This window comes from Haliotis rufescens, unplaced genomic scaffold (genome assembly GCF_023055435.1).
Source record: "Haliotis rufescens isolate VD_foot unplaced genomic scaffold, xgHalRufe1.0.p SCAF_2, whole genome shotgun sequence".
NCBI lineage: Eukaryota > Metazoa > Mollusca > Gastropoda > Lepetellida > Haliotidae > Haliotis > Haliotis rufescens.
This window is the reverse complement of record NW_025963890.1, coordinates 21,421,726-21,435,182: the sequence shown is the minus strand read 5'-3', so window position 1 is coordinate 21,435,182 and position 13,457 is coordinate 21,421,726. Positions and strand designations below refer to the sequence as shown.

Here is a 13,457-nt window from a genome sequence, read left to right as displayed (position 1 = left end):
ACGCCAAGGGAAGCAACTCTCACCCAAATCACTTTCCATATGTCTAATGCTGACGGAATGTGGGGAGGCGGGTGGCCGTGCCCCAAGGAGGATTTCATCAGAGAATTCATAACCTCTACAGGTTTGTAAAATTCTCTTTCAGATTAAATCCTCCTTGGGGCACTTATCCCATCAAGATAGACTCCTAAAGAAGTGGAAGTGGCATCCGTCAGCAACAAGCGTGCATAAAAAACATCGTATTTTGATTATTTCAATGAATAAACAAGAGTTCAATAAATGGAACCAACCTTATCGTGAGGCACCACCGTCGAAAGGCGGGGGCTGGAGACAGGGCGTTATCGACCATACACAATGAAAAGAGCCATTCTTTGTGGCTCATCATATCGAGAACTCGAGACACACACACCCCCCACCCCACCCACTTTTTTGAACAAGTGATATTGGGGGCACAGATCACGAGAGACTATAAACCCGCACAGAGCTAGGCCAGAGGGTCCCCGTAATCGAAGGAGTGCATGTGCAATTACGATGATTATCGATTAGTAATGGCTGGTATTGTATCGACCGTAGAAGATAAAATCCGGACCGTTACTGAGCAGTGTTATAACCGGTCCGGCGGTCTAAAATCTCGAAGGCTCAATCGGCTAGAGATGTAGTACTTTGCCCAGTTCGGAGAACTGACTGACCAAACCGAGCACGCTCGCTTGAGTGTTTGTCGAGTTGGTAATGTTTGATGAACGTGCTCGGCTGGCTCCAAATAGCCGCGGAGCAGATCTCCTCAATGGGCAGAGCCGCAGCATACGCTTGTGTCGTAGCCACTGCTCTAACCGAATGAGCCTTCAACTTGGTAGGGGGGTCCCTGCCTTGAAGCGTGTACGCCGTACATATAGTAGAGACTATCCACCGCGAGATAGTTTGTTTGCTCGCCTTCCTACCGCCATAACAGCAAAATAGTTGATTATCCTTACGGATACCCTTAGTTCTGCTGATATAGGACTTAAGGGTCCTGCGGACATCCAAGACATGAGCATGTCTTGTAGTGGTCCCCGACGAGGAAGGCTGTGAAAGAGCAGGTAGCTCAATAGGAGCCGTCACGTGGAAGGCGTGTGCGACCTTAGGACGGTAAGAGTCCGGCAGGCGAATACTGACCCTGTCCCGGTGAAAGACAGTTAGTTCGGGATCGGCTGACATTGCGTGAATGTCGCCTACCCATCTGCCGGACGTTACCGCCACAAGGAACGCCGTCTTCCAGCTCAACAGCTGAAGAGAGAGAGACGACAGATCCCGAAAAGAAGGACCGGACAGCCAATCAAGAACGATTGACAATTCCCAAGGGGGACTGATCCGCCGGACAGGCGGTCGGATCCTGTCCACACCTGCTAAAAAACGCTGCACTAATGGGTGCGCACCCAAAAGTGCCCCGTCGACGGGGACGTGAAAGGCAGCGATAGCTGTAGAGTACCCCCGGACTGTCGATGCGGCCAGGCCGACATCTAGTCGCGACTGGAGGAACTCAAGTACGGCTACGAGATCTGCAGAAAAGGGATCTGCAATCCTTCTATCGACACACCAGCGCGCATAGCAGGCCCATCTATCCTCGTACTGAACGTTTGTCGAATCCCTCCGCGAAGCCAGTATTGTGTCTGCAACTCGTGCAGGAATACCGCTCTCCTGGAGGCGATTCCGGACAGTGGCCAAGCCACCCACTGAATCCTGGGATTCGGGTGGAGGGCCTCGTTCTGGGATAGGAGGTCCGGTCGTAAAGGTAATAGAACAGGAGGCTGAGCCAGAAACCTGAGTGTGACTGGAAACCAACTCTGCGCCGACCAAAGGGGTGCCAGGAGCACAAGTAGTCGCGCAGGCTGAGTGGCTAGCTGAGACAGGACCTTGGAAATCAGAGGTACTGGGGGGAATGCCCACAGTATTCTGTCCGTCCAATCTAGCTGGAAGGCGTCCGGTGCCACCGACCTCGGGTCGGGGACTCGGGAGCAGAACGTTGGTGTCTGGTGATTCACCCCAGACGCAAACAGATCCACCTGGAACGACCCGTATAACTGGGAGATAATCCCGAATATCCCCGGGTCGAGCCTCCACTCGTGAGGAGCGAGGATCCGGCGAGACAGAGCGTCCGCACGGACGTTGTCTACCCCCGGGAGATAAACAGGTAGCACCCTGATAACGTGTGAGTCGCACCATAGGAGGAACTGCCACGTCTCTTGGAGAAGCGACGGAGACACCGTTCCCCCCTGCTTCCGGATGTAAGTCATCGCCGTTTGGTTGTCAATCTCTAGACGCACCACTTGGCCACGAAGCAGATCCAGGAAGCGTTGGAACACCAACCTGACCGCTCTCAGTTCTAGCACATTGATATGCAGTTTGATCTCCTGCTGGGACCATAGTCCCGAGGCAGTGTGATCGTTCAGAACGCCTCCCCAGCCGGAGAGTGACGCGTCTGTTTGAACTGTGAGAGACGGCACGGGAGTGTCGAGGGGGAGCCCCCGGGACAGATTCCCGACCTTGGTCCACCACTGAAGGTGTGCATTGAGCCACTGCGGAGTCTCGAGAACAGTCTCGAGATCTTCCGAGTTCACCCAAAGTCGACGGAGCGCTTGTTGAATGGGTCTCATTCTCAAGCGCGCCCGCCAAACCACATCCACTGTCGCCGCCATGTTGCCCAGTAACTGGAGCCATGTACGAGCAGTGTGACTGGCGGACAGAAGGAACTGGGAAGTAACACTTCTGACCTTGGTAATGCGATCTTGTGACAGAGATACAAGTCCGCTCACCGTGTTGAAATTCGCCCCTAGGAAGACTAGATTCTGAGTAGGGCTCAGATCTGACTTCTTGAGATTGACTATCCACCCTAGAGTGATCAGAATATCTATCACTTGTTGTGTAGCTATCTGACTCAGGGATTGCGATAGAGCTCTTAGTAACCAGTCGTCGAGGTACGGATGGCAGAACCGACCTTTTGACCTGGCCACTTGGGCGGGAATCAACATCAGCTTGGTGAACACCCTCGGGGCCGTAGCGATCCCGAATGGTAGAACCCTGAACTGATAACACCTCCCGTCGAAAGAAAACCTGAGGTATTTCTTGAACTCGGGGTGTATGGGTACGTGGAGATAGGCGTCTTTTAGGTCTATTGACGTTAGCCATTCTCCGGTCTCGACAGCTGAGATCACCGAGCGCAGTGTCTCCATCCTGAAGGACGGTACCTCTATAAGTTTGTTCAGCCTTCTCAGATTGAGAATAGGCCTGAACCCTCCGTCTTTTTTGGTGACTAGGAAATATGTCGAGTAGAAGCCCTCGCTTTCCTGTCCCACGGGAACCGGTTCGATCGCAGCCTTCATAAGAAGTGCGTCGACCTCGGCACGGAGGAATTCCGCCCTCTCCAGGGTAGCAGGCACCGGAGTGTGCTTTATCCCGGAGAAGGGGGGCGGATGATGTTTCCACCGAGGCAAATGGCCATCCCTTAGAGTGGACAGGGTCCAGGGATTGGATGTGACTGTCTCCCATTCCTGCAGGAATAGAGCCAGTCGGCCGCCTACGGGGACATCCGGCTTGAGGCAGCGGACCCCGGCTGTCGGCAGTTCGAAAACATGCGACCGTGGGTCCGCCCGGGGCGCTTCGGGCGCTAATGGGAACCCGATGGGTTCCCGGCCCTGCGAAAAGGCTGCTGGCCTCGACCAGCTGCCCTGCCCCGGCCCCTGCCTCTCTTGCTCCTCCCGGCGCCCTTACCTGAAGGAAGCGGCTGCTTCCAAGCAGGTGCAGACTTCTGACCCGGCGCATCAGCGTAGGAGGAAGCAAGTGGAGAGGTCCGCTTACGCGGTTTAACGCATGGTACCTCCAACAAGGCCTTAGAATCCTTGATGGAGGCATACAACTGTGCGGCCTCTCGGACCACCTGCTGAGCCCCAGGGAAGAGGGTGGCACCCATCTTATAAGGCAAAGCAAGTAGATCCTGGCGTGTGGAAGCCGAGTATTTGGATACCGACATCCACAGCCTGCGCATGCCCATGACTGCGCACATCATCTGCGAGGCACAGCTACGAATAGCGTCCTTCGCAAGATGACTATGTACCTCCGTAAGTTGCGCGGCCAACTCCGAAGAGTCGGCCGGCCCCTCTCCCGCTAACTCCCTCTGTACGGCCGACAGATAAGCGGAGTGTACGGACACCTGGAGCTGCTGACATGCGTTACGATATTGCTCCTCGAAGCAAACGTAAGCAGCCTTCAGCTCCGTACCGCACGCGGGAAAGGGTGGCAACCGCCGGCCCTGCTTGACCTTAGCCAAGTTGGGGGTCGAAGACCCCCCCAGGGTAACGGAGGTCCAGACGCATTCGTCCACCACCGGTACCTCAAAATCACCATCCTCTGCTAACGGGTACCGCTTAATAAGTTCGGGCAGGTCGAACTTCCTGCGGGCACCCGACAACAGAGGGTTGATGACTTCATGCACCAATGAAGACAGAATACGGAGCCGCACCTGGGGCGCCTTGCTCGGAGCAAAAGCGTCCCCCGGAAGGCGGAACTCAGTCGGATCCGACTGGGGCATGGGCGCAGCCACCTGAGGCAGTACCTGGACAATCTTGTCCCGTACATGCCTCAACGAGGAAACGAAGGAAAATATTCCCGAGGTCTCCGAGTCGTCTCCCCCCTCCTCCATCCACTCCTCCTCTCTCGATTCCGAGCCGAAATTAATCGACTCTTCCCCGAGAGAAGAGGCAGACGAAGTTGGAAGGGGACGCCCGAAGGCCTGGGCCTTCGCATCCCCGGGCTGCACCCGGCCCGAAGCCGAGTCCCGGTCCCGAGGTGCCGGGGGTTCAAGGGAACCCACCTGGCTCTGGGCTAGAAATCCGCTAGAGGAAGCCTCGGCCTCGGAAGAGGCGTCTGGCTCCGCTAGGGAGAACTGTGCGTCGGTAGTGAACGGGCCAGTGCCCGCCACCCCTCCGCTGGGGAGCGACCTCGAGCCGGCGCCGAAGCCCGGTCTGAGTTCGTCCCCGAGACCAAGTGGCCTGCCTCGGCCGACGCCGGGCATATCACAAGGTCTCGAAGCCGCGTCCGGCGCCGACAACGGGGAAGGCTCGGTCCGCAACTCCTCTCGGAGCTGAGACTTTACCTCCTCCATCACCGACGCCATCTGCGACCTCAACAAGGCAGAGATGTCTGCCAAAGACAGTGCAGGAGAGGGTGCAGTGATTGTGACGGGGACCCTAGAGCCTTCTCCCCCGGCCCCCGGGGAGGGAGCGGAGGAGACAGTCTCAGCTGCCTTTTAACCCTTTCTTACTTTTTTTGAGGGGGGCGGGGCGGTCTTTGCCGATCTAATGTCCACCCCCGCCTTCAATAGACCCTTAAAGTGTAAGAGGTCCGCATTTCTCTTTTTCTGCGCCCGTGGTGTGAATGCAACACAGATCGGGCATGACCCATCGTCATGCCCGTCTTCGGCCAAACACTTTATGCAGGTATCATGCCTGTCTTGGGGGGGAATCGAAGCCGAGCACCCCGTACACAGTTTGAAGGTCTGTAAAAAAGACCGTAATTTTTGAGTTTGGCGGGAAGGGTAATAAAGTGTATCAGTGCGATTGAAAGATCGGAAAGATATGTGCATAAATTGTGTAACTAGAAGCAAAGGCGTAATTTAGAATGCGATTGGTAACGCGATACTAATAGCCAATGTCGTAGTATAATTATAACACCAAAGTGGGCGTGTTACGCGCGAAGGTGTAGAAAACCCGTAAAAAAAGGTACGTGTAATTTAAAATAATTAACACACCACCTTGGGTTTATTTAAAGGAAAAGATTGTAGGCTAAAGCCCGATGATATAGATTAAAAAACCGAAGCCGTTTTTGATGGCCCTGGTGTTACATATATCATACGTGGCACTACAAAATGGACGCTACGACGGCCTTATTTCAAAGGTATCGTACACGTGTCACATAATTACAACTTTATAACTTTACAATGCGAGGTATTACGCCTTTGCATGAAAGAAATGTACCATACATACAGTTTGGTCTGCCATGGTTCTTGTACGAACGATTATCTTGTCTTTATATTGTCTTGAAAAAAACAGCACGTCTGTCTTTGTCAGATGACATAAGGAAAGTGATTTGGGTGAGAGTTGCTTCCCTTGGCGTGACGCGCCGTGGAGGGTGAGGCACCATAAGGGTGGACGTATATCATACACAAAGTTTTTTGTGTGGTAACAATTTTTATTAAGGAAAATGGTTACAACTATGTCATGTAGATTTTCTTGAGCCAGGAAAATGCAATAAGTGCCCCAAGGAGGATTTAATCTGAAAGAGAATGAGGGTGTGGCAAACCTGTACAAGACAGATTTTATTTCAAGGTAAACCAGCTTCGAAAATGCCATGTCAAATTGCTCCTAGGTACACAGAAATTCAGATTAGGATTTTGGCATGATTCCTTAGCATAGATTTGATAACATTTGTATGACAAAACAACAGACTAAAATCATGTTTCCATCATTTGGGAAGACCATGATCGAACACTGACAAGCTTACCATGACTGCATGGCAATAAAGGCCCCGAAGAACTGTTCCGCAACTGCAGTGGCCATGAGCCGCCGCGTTATGAAGGTCTGGTCGATGATGCGTGATGAATGAAGAAGATCAACACTGGGAACAAACAGGGAGAATGTGTCATGAAACAACATGGCCACTCTACAAACCACCACCATGCTGACTCTACACTGAGGGATGGTGGGCTGCAGGAGGACTCCCTTTCTTTACACACTTTACATGTTAACCTGGGTCAGGCCCTCTATTGTGTGTTTTCGTTTCCTTTGCGTTTTGAGTATTGGGCACAAGCACCTACCCCTCAACCGCAATCCCTTATTCAAAATCCATTTTAAGCTGATGATTACATCCAAAGATTAGGCTCTAGTTATCTCATCTATTTTCAGCACTGCCAATGTAATCATAAACAAATATCTTATTAGCTCTTAAATGTTGTTTTGTTTTGTCTGCAAACAATTGTGCAGCTGTTCAGTAACATACAGCGATCAAAACAAAAGGGGAACCAGTCTGTGTGATATGGAAGAATGTCATAGCAGAAACTGGGTACAATGTGCAAGGCCCATTACTGGTGTCCCCCGCCATGATATTGCTGGAATATTGCTAAAAGCAGCGTAAAACCATACTCGCTTACTCATAGCAGAAACATGGGCTGTGGCACAGTGTGCTTGCTCTAGGAAGAGTGTATCCCTTTCTTTGTTTGAGCAGTATACATGCCTAATTCACAACTTTTTACTACCTGAAGATGGTCATAGTAGCATAAGAAGAGGCATCCACGTAACTCTCGTCCACAAACACCTGCTTGTAGCAGGAGTAGGGATATCTGCTGGACAGCAGCTCCTCGTAGAACTCAAAAGACTGGAAGAAACAATGTAATTTAGGAATGAAAGACATCTTCAGCTTGGGGATGATGAAGTTCTAAATGGTAGAAGTCCACTGGCTCATGATGGAGGTGACACTAAAGTCAGTCGGACTCACATAAGAAACTTAAATAGGCCGAGGAGATGCAGATGATTATAGTTTGTTTGTTTGTTGTTTAATGCCGCACTCAGCACTATTCCAGCTATATGAAGACGGTCTTCATCAACGGAGTCAGCGAGCCTGACCACCAGGTCCCTCTAGTCGTGTCTCACCTCAAGCATGGGTTGCTGAAGACAAATTGTAACCAGGATCTATACTTGATTCATCAGCGTACTATCTCTCTATGCGGAATGCAGATCATGTTGATAAAATATTTCCAACGATGATTTCCAGTTTGCTCACCTTGTGCAGGTTTCTGCCTACTGCCTGTACTCACGTTGAACCCGAGGACTTACCTCATGTAGGTAGCTGGTGGTGTGTTTCAGCACTGACGACAGGTGGGGCAAACAGAAGTGGGTCACTTCATGCATGTTGGGATCAACCAGGATCTCAAATGGGCTGCAAAACAAACAGCTAGTTCAAATATCTATGATTGCCCATATATGTATTTTCTACCTAATCCAAGAATATATATTGGATCTGAAAAGTCCCAGCTAATAAATCAGCAGATCCATGGAAGATTCTGATCCCTGAATACAATGACTCCTAAACACTGACATACCCAACGGCCAGGGCTATGTTGGGGGCTGCGGTTGGTGTTGACAAGTAGTAATGAAAGGTCTTCTTCTTCATGTCCGGTGTGTAGATGACCTCAATCAGATCCCCACAAGACACAGCAGTCATCTCTCGGTCAACAGTGAACTCCAGCTTCCATGAACACGGCTCTGAAAATGTGTCCACACAGGGGAACCATAGCCTGCCGAAAAAAAAATATTGTGATAAAAAAAAAGATATATATGTTAGGTAATCAGACAATGGGGTGACATTCCCCCAGAGAATGTGTACTTGAATGTTAAATCTGATTTTCATAAAATATTTTATGTTGAAAACTACATAAGAATAAACAATTAAAACTCTATTCTGCATCTTCCATTCATTAGATCTTAAGTCATAAATGTCTGAAGTCGGAACAAGGCACATAATATAGATGATATCCACAATCCACAAATGTTTCTCATTTGTTGTTACAGGTAAAAAAAAAAAATGATTGTCAAAAACATGATAGACGGATCAATGCTTTGACATGTTGGATGTTCACTAACAAAGTGTCAACAAAACAAATCTGAACACCAATATCTGTTCAGTAAGACAAACCAATTTCACTGTGGGGCTATGCTGCCTAACATTAGAAACAACTCTTATAATGTCTTGATTATAAAGTTTCAATACACACATATATTAAAAGACATTCCCAAAAAGATTATTGCCAGTTTGAGTTACGGCCAACAAACAATTAATTACTGTAAATCTGTAAATTAAGTCTCCAATTAATATGACTGCTGACCCCTAGCCAAAAATGTGACTCAACATCAATGCAACTCCCCCCACCCCATCCCTAAGGGAATGATACATATCCTTACATTAAGCTTGACACCACGAGTGGGTAGAACTTTTGACCCCAGCAGTGTTAACTCACCGGATGCCTATTGTGTAATTCCTATTCTTTGAATGACATTGTTATATACTTGTTACAACTGCTGCTCTTTAAACTGTTTGTGTTTATATTCAAGTTGCTATTTCCGCTATCCAAAGTGTGCAGTGAGGCCGTCTTATTGTTGGATGGTCATTTGGAGACATAAATGCGAAGTTAGTTAATGCGAGCAAAGACCACTCGCATTTTTCTCATTTAATTCATGCTCGCATTAATTTCAAGATTTACAGTAATTAACCTGTTGTTTCTCAACTTTTCATGCACCACAGTACACACTACCTTGATGAATTTTCATGGCCATAGGAGAACATATGAGCTCCCCTCTCAGCCAAACTGCCTTCAATGTTGGGCACAACAAAATGTACACCTCCTTTTGGGCTGTCAAGTGAAAACTCAATGGAGATCCTTATGGCACGCATGTCTGGAATTACAACAATCATCGTTGTAACACATTCACTGCAGATATGACAATCACAGAGTTCATTCACTTCAGTTCATGTTTTGTGCAGCATAACTCAGCAGAAAGAGAACAACTTATATTTCTTAAAATATACAAAGTTAATTTTCATTCAGTTATATAACATCGTTATTTAATACCAAAATTACCATATGCATGATGAAAGGCCATGTGTTGCAAAATTACAATGCTTCATGTAATGTTACCTGGATGTCGTAAGTAATAAGGCAAGAGAAACGATGCATTCAGAACTGTTCAGCAAATTACAGGAGGAATTGCAAAGGCCAATATGTCTTACCTGCCATTAAAGGGAAGGCTTCTTGGGGGAGCCTGATTGTCACCTCCCCATTGGCATTGTCTGCTTCTACAGCTGTCATGGCCGACAGATGACAGTTTTGGAAAAAGTCAAGATTCCGCCTGAAAACATCATTTTCTCATTAACTGCAAAAAATGAGACTGTTTGGTGGTTTCAATATTATGACATGTTAATGTTAGTGGATGAATGCTGTTTTCCCAACAGTCAGCAATATTCCAGAAATATCAGCAATGACCTGTAAATAACTGCATTTTCTCCAAGGAAACCAAATGTTGATCCATGTAGTGTTACAATAACATACAGTCCGGTCAATGTAACCACCCACTACTCCTCTTACTCATCTCTTGAGACAACCACAGAAAGAGGAGGATAAGTGGTTACAATTTGTGTCCAGTCTGATTGCATGGTTTACATATCTCTTAAAACAAGCATCTCAATGGTGATTCCGGGTTCAAATAGGTCCAGAGGAACCAATGATTGTCATATGAGGAGACTAAATAGATCAGATGGTCACTTGTTGACTTCACTGAGTGCACGTCATCATGCACCGACAACGAGGGGTGTTGCTCATACTATCAATAACTGGTTTGGCCAGTCCAGACATGATCATTTACAGGTCAGCATCATATAGCTAGAATATTGCTGAGTGCAGTGTTAAACAACAAAGTAAGTTTAGACAGATATAGAATACTGGTAACCCATTCATTCCCCACGTAGTGCAAATGTAGTATGACCAATTTACTGTTATTTCATGCAGAATCACAACATGATTTCCCCAATAAACGGGTATGGTAAAATCAAAAATGTTTTAAAATCTTTGTGTTTTGACATATATGAACATTAACACTTACTGTTTGGCATCTCCTTGACAGATCTCCAGTGTTGGGTCATTGTAGAGGAAGGCCGCTTCCCAGGTATCATTGATACATACTCGGTAGATTCCTAAGCTTGTTAAGGAAGTTCACTGGTCTGCATTCAGAGTATTTAACGTTCGTCTATAACATGAATGAAAACATCCTACTTTCTATAAGTTAATGTGTTATTTTTTTAAGCAACATGTCTAAATACATGCACATTAATGTGCTACCTCAATTTCTAATGTTTGAAATATAGCCTGTTAGAAAAAAGGTCCATGTCATTGCCCGAATGTTAAAAACTAAAAAATTGATGTCCTAAAATTTCAATACAAGCAGCTAACCTCAAGCAACCCACAACCCCAACTGCTGACCAGGTTAATGGTGCATTTCTAGAATGCTTGTGTGGGGTCTACCATTATGTAATACTATATATCAGACCAGTGATCCTGCATTAACTTGTAACTGAAAGATCAGACTAGGAAAGGATACTGCATTGTTTACTGTTGATCTTTAACCTCCGCAAGTCTGGCTTCTGGGGATAAAGACTCAGCTCCACATAACCCTGTCAATAAAAACAACCTGGATATAAAGTGTTTACAAAAAGAAGTTTATAAAAGATCACATTAAGGTCACATAATTCAAACAATAAATTATCATGAATTATGCTCTCTGGTCCATTATATTTATTTGTACAGGATCCTTTATGCCCACTGGTAATGGTAATTTTTAAAGTTACAGAATTAATGTCCTGAAAATTATCAAACGTTCATTTGACCGACAACCAGTCATTTATTTTCTTCCACTTGAAATCTTTGGATTTTTGACATGATGAAATACAAAAGAAGAGCTGAAATGAGAATGGCTTATTTTGAAACTTCCAATTAATGTTAACATTACTTTGTAACAAAAGTTAATAAAACTTACAATCAATGATTGTTTCTCGAAGTTGATGGCAGTGATACAGAGTGTCTGATGGGCTGAAATAGAAAGGTTATTATAATGTCTGTATTTAAATGTAATATCTTAATGTCTTATCCAAGTAAATAATAATATTTGAAATAATATTATTAGATACCCAATCTGATCAATGCTAAAAGTATGCTTTTCAGTTTTGGCAAGATTGGTGAGATGATTCCCTTGTTACATTCTTGTTACATTCTACCCTTTGTTATTTTCCACCTTTTGTTATCTTATTAATTTTGTTGTCCTTACATGTACATATATATATATGTGCTCTCTGCCTCATGGCATTCATTCACCTGATGAAGGAGTAACCATATACTCCGAAACATTCTGTTCTTCATAATAAAGACGTTGACATCCATATATCTTCCACCTTTTGATATTTCTTGATTTCAACAATTTGCCTATCATGTCCATACATACAATTATATGTGGTCTTTTTTCATTCAAGTGCTATTCAATATCATATATAAAGTGGTGTGCCTTTGGAGCAGCATTTTATTGTCTCCTATAATGAAGTCATTGCATTGCTCATAGTACCATGTTACCAGGTCTGAGACAACTTCTTTCAGTGGCATCTGAGACAGACACCTGTGTGTTCAATATGGAGAGGTTTCATCGAAAAATTGAAAACACAGTTCATTATTCAATGATGGAGATGCATGTAAAATTTTCATGGATTAATATGGTCTCTTTATCTGGTCAAGGCACAACACAAAGTTTTTAGGTGCAATCAAAGATGTATATACATCTGTACACATCTTTGATGCAATCAAATTTCAATGCTGCACTCAAAATACAGTGTGTTTGTAGGCTTATTGAACATGTGTGAAAAGAATGGTATCTCTTCCTAATACTATAGGGATGTAGTTCTTCATTGGCACCTTTGACTTAATATTTCAGTGATGCCTTCAAGTTCCAATGTATGTCATTATCACACTACAATCACTGTACACCTTACAAGGAAAGGGAGATAACCCATTTTGCCTATTCAATGTAGCGTCAATATTAATTACTAGAAAACTTGCAGATATACATTTTCTGCTAAAATCAAAAGTGCAAAAAGGGAATGTGTCCTAGAATCATTTCTTCTGTTAATTCTTGCATTTATACTTCTCTCATTTCAAAAATGGATCAAGATCCTCCAATGTTTTATTATTGTAAACTATATGTGCTGATAACAAAACTTAGCAGTATTTTGTTGATATACAAGATGTTCCATGATGATTATCAATTATGTTCCAAGTCTATGGCAAATGGTAATGCTATAACACAGTTGTGGTTGATAAATGTTTGATTGAAATTTATGAACACTTTGAAATCCAGTGTTGGGTCCAGATTGTTTATGACTTTATCATGTTTTGGGGGTGATTAACAGAAATGACAGTTCCAGTCAGGGAGTGTAGCACAATAAGCAGCTGTAAAGTTACGAGTAGGGAGAGTTTGGAAACTTCAAATTTAGAAACATGGAGACGTACATATTTTGTATGGACGGTGATTATCAATTTTCGGTTCCTTCTTCATTTCTTGTTTCGTTGTCTGGTGTACAGCAAATAAATATCTTCAGTCTTCATAGCGTAACAATGCACACATCATGACACATCGGCAATCAGCGGCTTTCCCCGTGTTTACTTCGTGCGATTCATTGTTGACTTCAGGGAGCCGCCATTTTATAATGAATAGGTTCAAATGTAGTTTCGTATTATAAACCTAAAGATCTCCTTTTACTGAACACGGATATTTACCTGCAGTATGTTTGACTATATTTTTTTAAATACAATTTTTTTGTCATTTCTGAATGACACCTGTGTC

The 13,457-nt window shown here is 45.3% G+C and overlaps 1 protein-coding gene across 2 annotated transcripts in view; it reads right to left on the bottom strand.

Annotated features, from left to right (window-relative positions):
• Nucleotides 1-13,316, bottom strand: part of LOC124114201 (transcription initiation factor TFIID subunit 2-like) — a 42,568-nt gene extending 29,252 nt beyond the window's left edge. For both annotated transcript variants that reach the window (XM_046474799.2, XM_046474800.2), the window contains exons 1-10: nucleotides 13,124-13,316; nucleotides 11,607-11,659; nucleotides 11,172-11,244; nucleotides 10,677-10,767; nucleotides 9,808-9,926; nucleotides 9,332-9,473; nucleotides 8,123-8,317; nucleotides 7,857-7,959; nucleotides 7,280-7,398; nucleotides 6,529-6,642 (exon numbers count right to left, since the gene is read on the bottom strand). In XM_046474799.2, coding sequence (XP_046330755.1) covers nucleotides 6,529-6,642; nucleotides 7,280-7,398; nucleotides 7,857-7,959; nucleotides 8,123-8,317; nucleotides 9,332-9,473; nucleotides 9,808-9,926; nucleotides 10,677-10,767; nucleotides 11,172-11,244; nucleotides 11,607-11,659; nucleotides 13,124-13,169 — 1,055 coding nt within the window. In that variant the 5' untranslated portion in view covers nucleotides 13,170-13,316. The remainder of the gene's footprint in view (nucleotides 1-6,528; nucleotides 6,643-7,279; nucleotides 7,399-7,856; nucleotides 7,960-8,122; nucleotides 8,318-9,331; nucleotides 9,474-9,807; nucleotides 9,927-10,676; nucleotides 10,768-11,171; nucleotides 11,245-11,606; nucleotides 11,660-13,123) is intronic.
• Between the last annotated feature and the right edge of the window lie 141 nt (nucleotides 13,317-13,457).